The 13,873-nt window shown below is 38.9% G+C and overlaps 1 protein-coding gene across 1 annotated transcript; it reads right to left on the bottom strand.

Moving 5' to 3' along the window:
• Positions 1-3,219: 3,219 nt before the first annotated feature.
• LOC131674621 (E3 ubiquitin-protein ligase MYCBP2-like) lies at positions 3,220-13,368 on the bottom strand. The gene is made up of 25 exons (XM_058953390.1): positions 13,064-13,368; positions 12,189-12,249; positions 11,869-12,111; positions 11,650-11,803; positions 11,370-11,572; positions 10,978-11,295; positions 10,740-10,907; positions 10,251-10,671; positions 9,795-10,187; positions 9,534-9,602; positions 9,280-9,460; positions 9,060-9,199; positions 8,878-8,994; positions 8,403-8,813; positions 7,514-8,326; positions 7,085-7,445; positions 6,610-7,013; positions 6,039-6,489; positions 5,599-5,947; positions 5,250-5,517; positions 4,892-5,178; positions 4,042-4,403; positions 3,863-3,969; positions 3,474-3,683; positions 3,220-3,393 (listed from the first exon to the last, which is right to left on the bottom strand). The coding sequence occupies exons 1-25, from the start codon at positions 13,162-13,164 to the stop codon at positions 3,245-3,247; spliced, it is 6,741 nt and encodes a 2,246-aa protein (XP_058809373.1). The 5' UTR covers positions 13,165-13,368; the 3' UTR covers positions 3,220-3,244.
• Positions 13,369-13,873: the final 505 nt, after the last annotated feature.

The raw sequence follows: 13,873 nt of genomic DNA, 5'->3' as shown, positions 1-13,873 counted from the left end.
CATTTCGCGCGCAAGTTCTCGCATCATCACTCATCAAGCCCGGCAATGAAAATGGCTTGCGCTAAAAAGCAACAGCAAAAAATGAAAGGATAATTATCCCTCGGCAAAAGATAAAGATTCATTGTCAAAGTTTACTGCGCGAAGAAAACAAGAACACCGCGAGGAGATAACTTATTTTAACGAAGCAAAAGGCAGTAAATGCGTATTCTCTCTGAAGAGAAGTTTTTTCTTTCCTTTTGTGTTTCGCTGATGCCACTGTTCTCTTTACGAGTACGAAAATAATGAAAATACCAGCGAACTTCAGCCTACAAAAGAAAGCATTGTCTCCGACATCGTCCCGTTTACACGTCTCTTACGTATTCATACTACAGCTCTATTACGAACTACAATCGAGTCATTTTCAAGGTAAATTTCACAACTCACATTTACCTTTTTTTCCCTTATAAATTCTCGAGCGATCTCGTTTCAAAATTCACGTTCGTTACCAAAAGAATCTCGTTCTCCCAATCAACCTACAAATCACCCCGTACGCTCACAACAACGCCAACAAAAAAACAACAACAAAAAACTCGATCACGCGCGCGTACATGTATTACGAACGAGTTTCAATTAACGGCGTGCATTAGCGGATTCCACTGGCAGTGTGCGTGCGTGTGTGCGTGCAACGATATCGCGCAATTATCACCATTTGATTTACGCCGGCGGAGGTGCAGCAAAGACGTGCGACAATGCAGCGGCGGCAGCCGCGATTGATAAGCTAATGAGACGATTTGCATGCCGATTCACGATTGTCATCGTCGCGCGAATTTCGTGCCGCTATTTCTCCTTTCGAACTACGACGGAAGCTTAGATGCTATGTGTAATGGCGTTTTGAATGAAATTTTACTAATATAAAGATAGACGTAATATTACGTAAGCTGGTCGTGTATTTTAAATGAATAATTGATGAGTGATTGTGGATTTCGTACAGAATATGTAAGAACGACTGCCGTAAGAAAAAGAAATACAGAATTGTAGGAACGTGAGATGCTTAAAACGACACTTGGCAACCGTGTACTCTTTTTTTTTATTGCCTAGAAAAGATTTAATGTAGAAAGTCTCAAAGAAATCATGCGTGTGTGTGTGTCTGGAAGTTATGCAAAGTCGTGAGTCATCTGCTACACGACCCCGACATACCGACCGACGAAAAACTCCAGACGAAACAACCAAATCACGAGTAGTGCTTGTCAAAAATTCAACAGGTTAGTCTTCGTCAATATTTCAAAGTTGCCGGTTCGATCAATCAATATTTTCAATAATGTACGAACTGCTTACACTAAAACGAACGCGTTAAAACTCGACGGCCATTTCGATGACCAAATGAACGAGCCTGGTAATTTCAATTAGACACACAGCTAATAACGTTCTTCGCAACAAGATTATCATTGAGAAAGCTCGTTCTAATAAAGACTTTTAATAAGAATTTCTTCCTATCGTGTCATCGGATAATGACTGTATATTATCGGTGCATGCGATCGCATTTCACAATGAGAATTATTGACCAACCGCGGCAGGCAAGTTGTGCACGGAGGAAAATTGAAAGAGCTAATCATAGTTATTTTAGCAGCCCTCGTAACACCAAATAGCTTCTAATCGCTTCATCGTAAATAACACAGCTCGTAAAACGTTTTACAGGTCATTTTTTTTTTCATCGTCCACCCCGCAGAGGAAAAAAATGTTACCAACCCTTCTCGCTCGGCGACCGGTGAATTTAAGAAAGACACTTTCTTCTTCTGCGCAATAAGAGAGACGACATCTCGAGGAGTTAAATATTGAGCGAGCGGATAGTGCAAGCAAGGCGAAAAGAACCGTGTTATTCTTTTACACGCGAGGCGCAACGCAAAAGAAATCTATCGTTGTCAGCCTTTGTGTGTGTCGCGCGCGAGCTTACAATGACTTTGTCCTTCGGTCGCATTGCGAAGCTGTCATCGTAAAGAATATAAACGTCTGGCGTATAGCGCTAATCTGGCGCGCGCGAACGGAACACCAACAACCGATAAGTCGATTCTCACGTTCAGCACGGATAGAAACTTTTTCACTAGTCGCTTTTTACGTAAGCCCACGTCGGAGATACCACAGCTCCACGCGTAACTTTTACGTTTGCGTGCGTGTGTTTGGCGAGAGTTGCTGCTTGCCCTATCTCCTCGGAGGTTACGATGGAAACTATAGAAATAATACGTCTTGAGTGACCTTATTCTTGGATCAATTTGATAATTATTCCTTCGAAGAAACGATTTTCAATTAAGATCCGTAATCTTGTTTTTCAAGTCACATTCAATCAGACAGAAATAAAAGTACATGTGATTGAGAAAAAGTACTTTATATTCAACAAATTGGAATAGGTTTTATCGTTGTTTTCCAATGATATGAGAAAACACGTAATAGGAGTAAAATTATTTCATTTTCAAAGTGCATTATTTACATGTAGAAAAGAAAGCTTTATGATCAGGATCTAATGCCTATAAAAAAACTGTGTCGAGAGTCATTACTTAATTTTAATAATAATAGTGCTTACAAGATATTAAAAAAGAAAGGAGAGTGCAAAGTAAGGCAGGCGAAACTTTTTTTCAACGGCATTGATTTTGCAGAGTGCACGATAAACCCTCTACCTATCTACTTTTATAAATGTATACATAATAAAGACATATTTCGGAAAGCTCGGGTAGAGCGTTTCATCGAGTAAATGCATCCTATCGGCGGGTCGCAAAGTATGAAAAATTGCCTGTCGAACGATTTGGTTGGCGCTGGAGATAAATGGACGTAACGGGGGGAGGGGGGCTTTTAAAACGCTTTCGTCTCACTCCCGTGTCGCGAGGTCGGCTCAGCTTGGCATTGGTTGATTAGCACCTGCTTGTACACGACGTGCATCTTCGATCGGTCGCGTTTGTTTATCGGTCGAGTTTCTACCGTTCTTTTTTCCCATTCGTTGGCAGTGAAGCGTTCGAGGGGTCGGGGTTGGCTGCATTAATTTGCCATTTGGCAATTCGCTGAGTCTACGTTCGATTTGTTTGCTTTGGCCGAGTCTCTCTCAGCTCGGATTTGAATTGTAAATTTATAGAGCGAAATAGTGCACTCCACGGAAATAAGAGATATTTGAGAGATCGAGGAAATCGCTGGCTGGATTATATTGTCGTTCGCGATTGAAAAAGTAAAATTAAATTACCCTGTCGGATTCTGATTTTTCGTTTGAATTGGAAAGTGTCACTTACCTGAATGGAAGAACGCCGTCGAGTGCTTGGGCAACGCTGGGTGGAGCTGCCAAAGCGAAACCTCGTCCAAGAAGAGTTGTGTGCGCCATGAATATACGTTTCGCTGTTTCGTATGCGAGTTCCGGATCCTCCTCGTCATCATCAGCTATTGATAAAAACGTTTCTTATTTTTTTTTTTTCATCAAATGATTGATCACCGTTCCTGACAAAAATGGTATATCTTACAAGACATTTCTGGCAAATTCAGATTCTTCTTCATGAGACTAGCTGCACAAGCTCCGCCAAGAAATGACAATTCAATTTCCAGATTTTTCAAACTAAAGTTTGTTGTAATCCAATCGTAGCCAATGACTAGACATTTGAACCCGTACGTAATGGATCGCTCGTCTTTCATATAATCTGAGGCCGTTTCCAGTGAGAAAATTATTTCATTGCCTGAGAAAAAAAAACATTTATTTACACAGATAAAAGTATCGCGAGTAAACTATTTTAGCTCTTGGCGTTACTTGGAAAAGTGAGTTGTTGTTTATCATCATTTGCTATAAACTTTTCAAAAAATACATGATATTTCCACGCTATCAATCAGAAACTTCAAGTTTGAAAAATAAACTCACCAGGTAGTACAACTGCACTTTGAGGCCATTGGCTCTGTACATTGCTGAGCTTGTGAAGCACCGGCCAGTAGATCGGGCTTTCCTCCAAATTAATACTTTCCAAATTTCTAAAAAAAAATTCAAATAAATTGTTCACACCGACCTCACATCAAAACGCACATATATCACCGCATACTTACTTAGCTGCCATGGCATTAACATTAGGAATGTACATTTGGAGATAGTCCTCTGGTTGTGCAGTGCCACAATCGGGAGTGAATTCAATGGTAAGCCATTTGACGGACTCGGGGAAAGTGACTCTGTAGTAGGACACCGTTGCCGGCTTATAGGGATGCTCGCTTTCGAGCCAGGTGTAGTAATGGCTTGTGGTGGTAATCGGAGGCGAGTAATGCGCTACCGTTTGCTGCTGCTGGATCGTGTTATCTGTGTCGTCGTTCTGATGCAGCGACATCGCCTGAGACAACTTCATTGCTAATGTCAGATTTAACGCTGTTACGTGCGGCATCATCTCTTGGATTAACGTGAGTATTTGAACACCGCTCTGTGAAAAAATAGTACTTTTATAGAGCAACATTTGTTTGATTAAAAACCTTTCGACGAATTTTACAAAATGAAGAATTGAAAGTAAAAATACTAATATTTAATAAGTCGAAATCCCATCCGATATTGGGTACGACTAAATGAAAATTATATGAAGTTCGAAATCTAGTGCGCTCGATATATTAATTTAGATAAAATAGAAATGGGATAAAATCGAAAATATTATGATTACATGTATTTAATAATAATATGGATTTTTAAATCAAACAAAGCAATTTAAACAGAATATAAAAATATAAAAATTGACAAATCTTTCATATTATTATCAAATTAAACTATAGATAAATATTATTATTATTCAATTTAATCAAATGGGTATATTTTTATCTTCTCTTAGAAAACAATAGAAAATGTTTTAATAAAAGCGATTGTGCTTTATTTCTGTGCAAAAAAGTAAAATGTCAATACTGAAGTTAACCAGAGACTCACCCGTGGATCAGAAGTAGCCAATGGAATAATGTAAGCCATGGTTAGAGGCAGTAGTGTAGTAACGAAGGTAGCGTTACCGAAAATCTCATAAATATCAACATCGTCGGCTTTTTCACGTGCCAATGCCAAAATGTCATTGGAGCGCTGAATGATCGTGGCAGTCATAGCTAAAGTGCATTTTCGTGCTTGTACCTCGGCCATCGCTTTACTTGCATGCTGATCGTTCGTATCTAGTGGATTCGAATAGTACAGAATGTGTGGTATTTGGCCTCTAGCTTGTGTAGTACCTACAAAAAGACATTTGAAATGTTATTTCTCCGTTGGCCTTTTCTTTCTAGGCTATAAATAATGAACTTACCGTTAAAGCTCAATATGCACGCTGAAAAAGTAAACGATGTGCCATCTGGGCCTTTTATACTTCGCAAACCTCCGTCACCGTTACTCGTTCGACCTCCTCGATTGCGCAATCTGATAGCATACTTCACTTTTTCTTTAATGGGAATAGGCTTGTCGAATTTCAACTCAACAATGTCGTTCACACAGTCGTCTGAACCAAATGAACCTCTCGTAAAATCCAAACTACTCCAATGTTGCGTGTGCGATGGATCATTTCCAGTATTGTTCCTCTGTAATTAAAAAACAAGATCTCGTATAATAATTGTTCACCTTCCCTCTGTTAAAATATTCTATCCAAAATTAAAACTTACATCGTCCAGCAGCTCTAGTTCGTAATCATACGCACCAGCACCTCCGTAAATACCAACGCCAGCAATGAGAATCCCAGGCCTGTCAACTGAGAAACAAATGGCATCCGGCGATCCATTGCCAGTGTTCCATGACCTCGTCTGGTTGACGCGACTGAACCTTGAAGGCGTTGTGTACATAAGTCTGTAACAAGCAGCTTGCAAATCGTCTTCGTGTCCGTTGGAGAACGACGCGAGCTCGGATATGACACGAGCTAAGAGGTAGCAACAATGTAGTACGAGATGTGGCAGCGATTGACTTTCTTCTTTCTTGAGACTTCTTCTCACGGGAATGAGTATTAAATCTAAAAGTCTATAATTTTTTTCGATTATGAGACATATTAGTTGGAATGAAAAATGTTTTAAATAAATAAGAATTTTATTAAATGTGAGTATTCAATTACCTATCCAAAACTTCTCGAAAGGACCAATTAAGAATCTCCTTGCCGGTGCTCTCAATTTGCGATTTGTAGCTAATCTGCTCTACAAGAATCGGATAATGATGGGTCTCGGTGGAGTTCATCATCGGTAGACCGGCATTGTCTGATGGGCTAAGCTGTCTTTTAACATTATCGCTACTGTCCATCACGTCATTTAAAATTGGAAAAGTACAGCGCAATCGCACCGAAGAACTACACAGTGAAGCTAAAACAGCCGACAGCAACCGGTCTTTGGAAGTAATGCCTTGGTCTTTGTCGATTTCCGATAATAACTCGCACAGAGAGGTCCATTTAAGATACGCCGTAGGATAAAACGCGTGGTAACAGGCGACGAAAGTTTTGTAACACTCGTCCAATATAGCACCGGTCATCTTGTTACTCAAAGTTGTCGAAGTTTTGTTCACGCGTGTCTTGCCTAAAATATATTTTATATCTTATTTAGCTATACTATTTGTTTCATTTAAAAACTGCGATTTCAATAATTTGCTCTTTCACAATTGAATCTTATAGCTAAAGTTAAAAATATTTCTCAAACCTTTGGTCGTCGTGGTAAGCGAAATAGAATCCGAAAGAATCTGCGTCAACAGCGCTCTAACTTCCCCAATACACTCAGCCAATCTCACAGATTCTGATGGTGTTTTCTTGGTGGCCTGATTCGGATAGATTTCGTTTGTGTATATTCTTAATAATCGCAAACTGGCTTTGCTGATGTATACGAGTCTATCCATCTCAGTAATAATGTGCGATGGTGAAGCTGCCGCGTGTAAACTCATGTCAGCTAAGCTAGCTTTCAATGTATTCCAACTCCACTGAAGTTGAGAAATCAATGAACGGAAGCATGGTTCCGTAACAGTTCGACTGAAATCGCGCTTCAAGATGTACACTGGCTCCTGTTGGTCCCTCTTGCGAGAATAATTTTGATTTTCTGGTGTAGTTACTCTAAAAATTAATGAATCAATATTAAAGACTGCAGGCTTTCAAATGTTTTAAAAAGCAATCGAACACTTTACCTGAAGAGCAATTGCGGTATCTGACCAGCATTGACATCAGTCCCATTATTGGCTTCTTTCGACGTTTTGAAATAAAACACAACTTGATCCTCAGCAGTGACAGTCTCTTGACCACCTGAACCACAATCACTGGAAGGCCCACTGACTTTAGCCCAAGCAACGTACCAACGATTTGCTTGCAATGGCACAGGTTCATTGAACAAAATCGAGTATTTCTGACGTGGCTCACACTCGTAAGGAATTTCATCAGTTTCCGCGAGAAGTTCGCCGTCAGCTTCTTCTTCACCGCCTTCCAAACCGATGTCGAAAAGTTTGATTTTCGCTGTATATTCGCCTCGGCCACCGAATAGGCCGTAACCACCTGTTGAAGCACGAAAATGATTTAATGTGAAAATCGATAATCTTAATAAAAATAGCATTGTCGTTTACCTAGAAGAATGTCTGTGTCAGCCATAAATCTAATAGCTTCTACCGACTGACCGGAATATCCCCAACCACCACCATGATTCTCGAACCTCGAAACAGTCGCAAAATCTTCCCTGTTATAAACTTTACCATGAGGAGACTGATTATTCTCACTACCGTCGACAATTGTTAACTTCTCATCTTGAGCTTGCGATAACGTGTCTAAACACGCAAGTAAGTGCATAGCAGCTTGCGACCTGGTCACATAACAGTCAGACACGACTGGCAATGCCAAACTTGGACTAAGAATCGACACTTCTAAATTGGAAATAGTCCTTGATTCAGTAGATATTATATTGTAATACGAGATTTCATTGTTGGTTGGATTAAGCGACCAAATGACATTGTAAAGTGGATCCAAACAGGCAGCGCACTGATTGAAATCAACTTGATCGGGACCACTGAAGCTGTTACATGTACCGTCGCGCTTGTTAATCACAAGGCACTTGAACGAGTTTCGATGTTCAGTTTGATGAGGCAAAAGGAGGATACAATTTTTATTCGCCATTACGGTGCTACGAGTGAGACTTATGCTGTTGATTTCATCTACCTTGATGTAAGTTTGATCGCCTGAAGCTCCAATCCACGTAGCTTTACGGCCCCAACGCGAACCAATATTTGGAACTATATTTGGAAAACTATGCCATGGTTGGGAATTGTTGTCGCGATGAATTTGCGACGAGAATGAATTAGAAGCGAGTGGACTTTGAGGCTGGTTATGCTGATGAGATTGATGTTGCTGTTGTTGATCGTAGCACCAATTCATACCCAGTTGACCTACAATTGATTTTATTATACTTTAAATTTGATTGGTTTTTAACTTTTCATTACTCAACAAATAAGTATCACGCACCTTTTTGAAAAGCACCAAAGGTATAAACCTCGCCTTTAGTCGTCAATACGACGGTATGATTGCTTCCAGCGGCAATCTGCATAGCCACGCCGGGGATTTTCACGTGCATGGGTCCAGCGTGAGCAATAAGATTACCAACGCCCAATTGTCCATAAATATTACTACCAAATGAATAAACCTCGCCGTTTTGCAGCAAAACTACGGTATGATGCAAACCACAAGCTACTTGAGCAACTGGATTGTCGTCAGGAAATGATACGCGTGCTGGTGGAATACTAGCGACTCGCGTTGTATCTCCACGCTCGGCGTCGCTACCGTCACCACCTGCTGCCTCCTCGTTTATCACTGCAGCTACATTATTGCCTGATTTTGCCGGCACATATTGCTGCACTATTACTTTTATTTTTCCAACTGTTGTTTTGAAAGTTTTAATAAATATTTGTAGGAACATGTGGTAAAAGCAGTTTTTACTCACCGTTGTTCCCTCGTTGATTGTTTGGTCCCTTCCATAGTTTCTGTTTTTTCTCCTCGAAACGCTTCTTCAAAATCTCGCTTAAAGCTAAATCCGACCAATTCTCCCTCGATCCTGAAGCTACAATTGTTCGATATTAAAATTCGCCTCACAAGTTGATACAGTCCTTGTTTTAAATCAGTCACCTGCACATTCGTTTTGTAGCAGCTTTTTGGCAAGTTTGGACAGCGGCAAATCACTATCATTATCACAACTTTCGCGAGCACACGTTCGACAGCATCCACATTCTGCACAACCGCTGTCACCATCACCGCAACCACATTCCCTAAAAAAGAATTACTCGCGAATTTTGATATGCGATTTTCGATTATAAAAGAAAATACTGGAAGGGAAAGCAAAGCTTACTGTCCAGGATTTCTGTCAGGCCTCACGCTACTGAGACACGAGTTACCGTAACCAGTACATTCACAACAAATGGTGCAGATCATACATACTCGATACCTCCATTGATGCCCACCCGGGGGGCACATACCGGGTAGTCTAAAGCAGCCTAATCCATCGTCGAAATTGTCACTAGATTTATCATCTTTAAAATAAAAATATAGTTCATGTAAATAAAAGCGACAACTGAAGATTTTTTAATATTAGTTCGAGCTAACCTTGATTAAGATCTCTTTTCGACCAAGTTTTCTTCATTTTCCGATTTTGTTCATCCTCACTTATCGATTCTAATCATTATCATATTTTTAATTTATATTTCATAGTTCAGAATATGTACAAAATAAAAAGTGATTTCAAGGATTAAAGTTAAAGCAAAAAAGAAAAATTTCTCAAAATTGAAAAAAGAATAAGAGTAGAAATACTTATGGTTTATTAAAAAAATTAAAAACATCCATATCCAAGAATCAAAAACAACTCACCATCCTCAGTTCCATTAGCATCGTCATCAGCAATGCCAGTCTCCATAGCAGTTACATTAACTTCCTTATTAACATTTACAGAATGCAGCGACGAAAAGTCTCTACCACACTGTCCTCGGTTATTGATACCAAAAGTATAAAGATGTCCTTTATTCGTCAGTACAGCAGTATGAGCTTTTCCTAACGCAACATTCACAACGCAAACGTCTTTCAAATCGGGCACTAATCCAGTTGTCTCGTCACTGTATAATGTATCTTTGCCGAACATAAGCAGTGAACCTTCTTTTGTTACCAGAGCTGTGGAGCCGTTATTACATGCTGCGTGTACGATAAACTGGCCCTCGACCTTTTGCATCTTCTTTGGTTTACTAGGCTTTGGCAACCGCACTTTATCTGTAAAAAATAACATCGTAAATTGAACGTGACATACTAAAATGAGATATTTGAAGTACTCACTGCTGTCTCCATCTTCGCCTCGTCTGGCAGTGCCAGCGAAAAGCACTGAGCCATCCTCCAGAATAAGAATAATATGCTGACCTTCGTGGCCAACGGCAAAATTCACAATCTTACACTTTTTTCCTACAGAGAATTCAAGCCATCGATTCGACCTTACGTTGTTCCTCATACCGATGCACCTTCCTTTACCCGAATACATCAATTTGCCAGAAAGGGTCTTGAGCAACATAAATTCTTTGCCAGCAGCAACATATCCGATTTCATCGTCGCAATGAGGATTAAGAATGTAGGTTGGTTGATCTTCGTCGAATGGCGAATAGCCAAACACATCAACGCACTTTCTCGCTAGTTTCAGTGGAAGCTCAGACGTGACTGTCACTGGATTGTTCAGGGTATTTATCGTGCGAACAACAAAACCCTCCTACGTGAAACGATAATTTTAATAACACGCTCCAACCGGTAATTAATAAAATAATGACGAAAACTTACATCTTTCCCCGCTGATATCATTCCCAAATTTTCTCCATCTGAAAACATGAGGGAATAAGACCAATCTCGTCCTTCCAGAACAGCGATTCCTCTTATGGTCAATGTATCAGCGTCTAATATCATTAATTCACATTGCTTTTTGGGTGCACATTTAAAATACAAGGAACTCTGTAAAAGACAAATAACGTTAGCGTTTGAGAGCATTTACGCTTTTTAAATTAAAATTGAAAAAACTTACATTTGCATAACCAATCCAACCAATCTCTGAAGGATAAAAATCTGGTTTGTGAACATAAACATGACCCCAGATGGTACCACCGTGTCCATTGCCAATTTTAAATAAACCACGATTTGTATGCAGGTACAAATACTTTCCATCACTAACAAAGCTTCGACCATTTAAAACTAAATTATTAATCTCGCTGGGTAAGGTAAGTGTAGCAGAGTAAATCTTAGAATTCTTAGGAACACCATGAGTTATCCAGTCTGGTCGAGCAAGCTTACCAAGTAAGACAGCATGCACACTTCTTTGCAGTGAGGTAAGTACAATGGGCATCTGAAAAATATTTCAATAATACTTTAAGGTGTTTACTCCTCAATAAGTTACTTACACTAAAGTAAATAAAAAACCTTTATGTTCTGGACAGCAAGAGCCTGTGGACTCATCAATAGTGCTGCAATAGTTGCTAAAAGTCTTCCTGTATCTCCATGAACAACAACTAAACTAATTAAACAAGCACATGCAACTGCAGTCAAGTGATTTCCATCATTAGCTGCTGCAGATTCAGGACCATGCGATGTTGCAAGGTCCAGCAGTAATTCGAACAATGATTCTGAAATTGTGCACAGTGAAAATAAAACTCATTCCAGTATTATTTAATAAATAAAAATTGTCAAAATTATGACTCACTAATAACATCATCTGGTTCACTTTTGAGACTTTCAGGTAACTGTCCTTGCAGTACATCTAGTAATGCAGAGAGTGCTTTTGTGCATAATGTCGAATCAATAGCTCTGCTTTCTTTCATCAATGCGAAAACACTCATTAAACCAATTCCAACAATCTAAAATTTACATTTTCTTTCATTAGAAAGTTCAGCAATTTACCAGACTTTACATCAACAATTACCTTTGGTAAATTTTGTGTTGACGATTTTTTGTCTTCATCGTCAGTATCTGAAATTAAACTATCACTGAATTCTGGAGGTGGCGGTGAGGTACAATTCGAAGCTCTGTATGCCTCATTAATACTTCTTGCATGTTTTTCCAGAACAGCACTTCTAACACTTGTAAATACAGAAAATGCAGAGGCATTGCTGGAAACTTCTATCTCTGGTATTGTAGTACAAGTTACTTCACCATTCAGGTCAGGCTAGAAAAATGAATAAAATTATTATTTTCAAAAATAACTTTATATTGATTAAATTAATTTACACATGATAGCCTTGCCTTCTTCTTGTCTTTTTTCTTTGTTTTGTGTTTTCTGCATTTTTTCCATTCTCCTTTCAACCTTGGATGTAATTTTCATTTATTATTTCAGTATATATAATTTTACATAACAATACGTAAATATTAATTTTTAAAAACTCGTATAAAGAGTTTAATATTTTCTATGTAAAACGTGCCAAATTCAACAACTGTATGATCAGATGGCGTTAAAATATTATTGCAAAAACATTATTTAATAATAATTCCTCCGATTCGTAATTTAAAATCAAGCCAAGCAGACGACTTTTCCGCTGTGTATATTCAAATTGAACAATTGAAAGCTAACTTATTTTCAAAGATCAATAATGTTCTTAGCACGATGAAAATTTCTACAGGATTTCAACTGTCATTCTTTTTCATGTAATTTTCAAGACGAATTCACTTTATTATCAGAATTTCATTGCTTTAATTACGCTGGAAAATAGTAAGTAACGAAAGTAAATGAAATTATAATATCGCTATCAACGTTTACGCAGATGTTAAAGAATAAACGATGATATCACCGTGTCAAAGAAATATAGAATTGTAAATTTGTATGTTTTAATTTTTATACTTCGATTACGTAGCAAATAACAACCTGTTAACTGAAACAAAACATAAAAAACATATCGCTCGTGACAGAGCTTTGAGGTTATCTTGCATCGTCTGTAAATAGTGAGAAATCGAAACGAATCAGAAAATGTTCAGCCGACAAATCGATTACCCGGCATAAAATCTTATTTCTATTCGAAAAACACCATTGAAAATTACGCATAAGAACAATTAAAAAAGATGCACATTCGGCAACCCTTGTAAATCATATAGGTTAACCGCTAGTGTACAAGGATCTCTCCTACCTCTGCGCCTCGGCAACGCTTTTGAAGAGGTCATAGAAATGTTTGACGTAGTGATCGGACTCAGGGAGTAGCCTGTCACAATGCTCGACGGCCGTCTCCATCCTGGCACTTGTAATTCTTTAAATCTCACCACCACTTCATCGTCGTCTGGTCTCTCTCGCACCGAAACACCTTTACGGAGAGAGACTTCTCTTAACTACAAGAGAGATTATTTAGCGGCTGACCGCGATCGATCATATATTTACATCACGCGCGCCGTGCAAAAGAGAGAGAGAGAGAGAGAGAGAGCGAGAGACAGCGATGCGACAGCCTATACTCGTGAAGTTATTGTTACGGACATGGCTCTAACCAACCTGAGGGGGGTTATAGTTAGTTAGCCACCGACTACCGACAGATGTGCGCGATATCGATTTTATTCGGGCGGGCTTTTGTATGTTTACCAGTAGCAGCGTTATACCTCGCATACGGGGGCATACATGTAGCATGCAGCTATAGGATTTTTCGTTTCGACGAATTACACGCGACTAATAATATTGATTCGGCATTCCGTAATATTTCAGCATTCAAAAATTTTCATTGCACGATATGAAGATCGCTAGTGTAAACAATAATAGTGTCTAATTATAAATATCACAAATGTTACAATTCATTGTCGTACATATCGATTACAATAAATATGTTTTACATTTTATTCCGAAGATTATCGAGCAATACAGCAAGATTATACGAAGCTCTGATTTTGAGAAAATATTATTAATCGCCAAAACGATGAGACACGATTTCGCATAATTCCAAACAATACAATGCACT

Source organism: Phymastichus coffea, unplaced genomic scaffold (genome assembly GCF_024137745.1).
Source record: "Phymastichus coffea isolate CEN01 unplaced genomic scaffold, Cenicafe_Pcof_1.1 PCOF00268, whole genome shotgun sequence".
NCBI classification, from domain to species: domain Eukaryota; kingdom Metazoa; phylum Arthropoda; class Insecta; order Hymenoptera; family Eulophidae; genus Phymastichus; species Phymastichus coffea.
This window is presented reverse-complemented; position numbering and strand designations above follow the sequence as displayed.

What these genes read in the sequence shown, in the direction of transcription:
- LOC131674621 (XM_058953390.1), bottom strand. Translation starts at nt 13,164, where the DNA reads ATGGAGACGGCCGTCGAGCATTGTGACAGGCTACTCCCTGAGTCCGAT. An exon ending in TGGCTACTTCTGATCCACGG is followed by an intron (nt 4,404 to 4,891) that starts GTGAGTCTCTGG and finishes ATTTTTTCACAG; the next exon opens with AGCGGTGTTCAAATACTCAC. An exon ending in AAGTGCAGTTGTACTACCTG is followed by an intron (nt 3,684 to 3,862) that starts GTGAGTTTATTT and finishes TTTTTTTCTCAG; the next exon opens with GCAATGAAATAATTTTCTCA.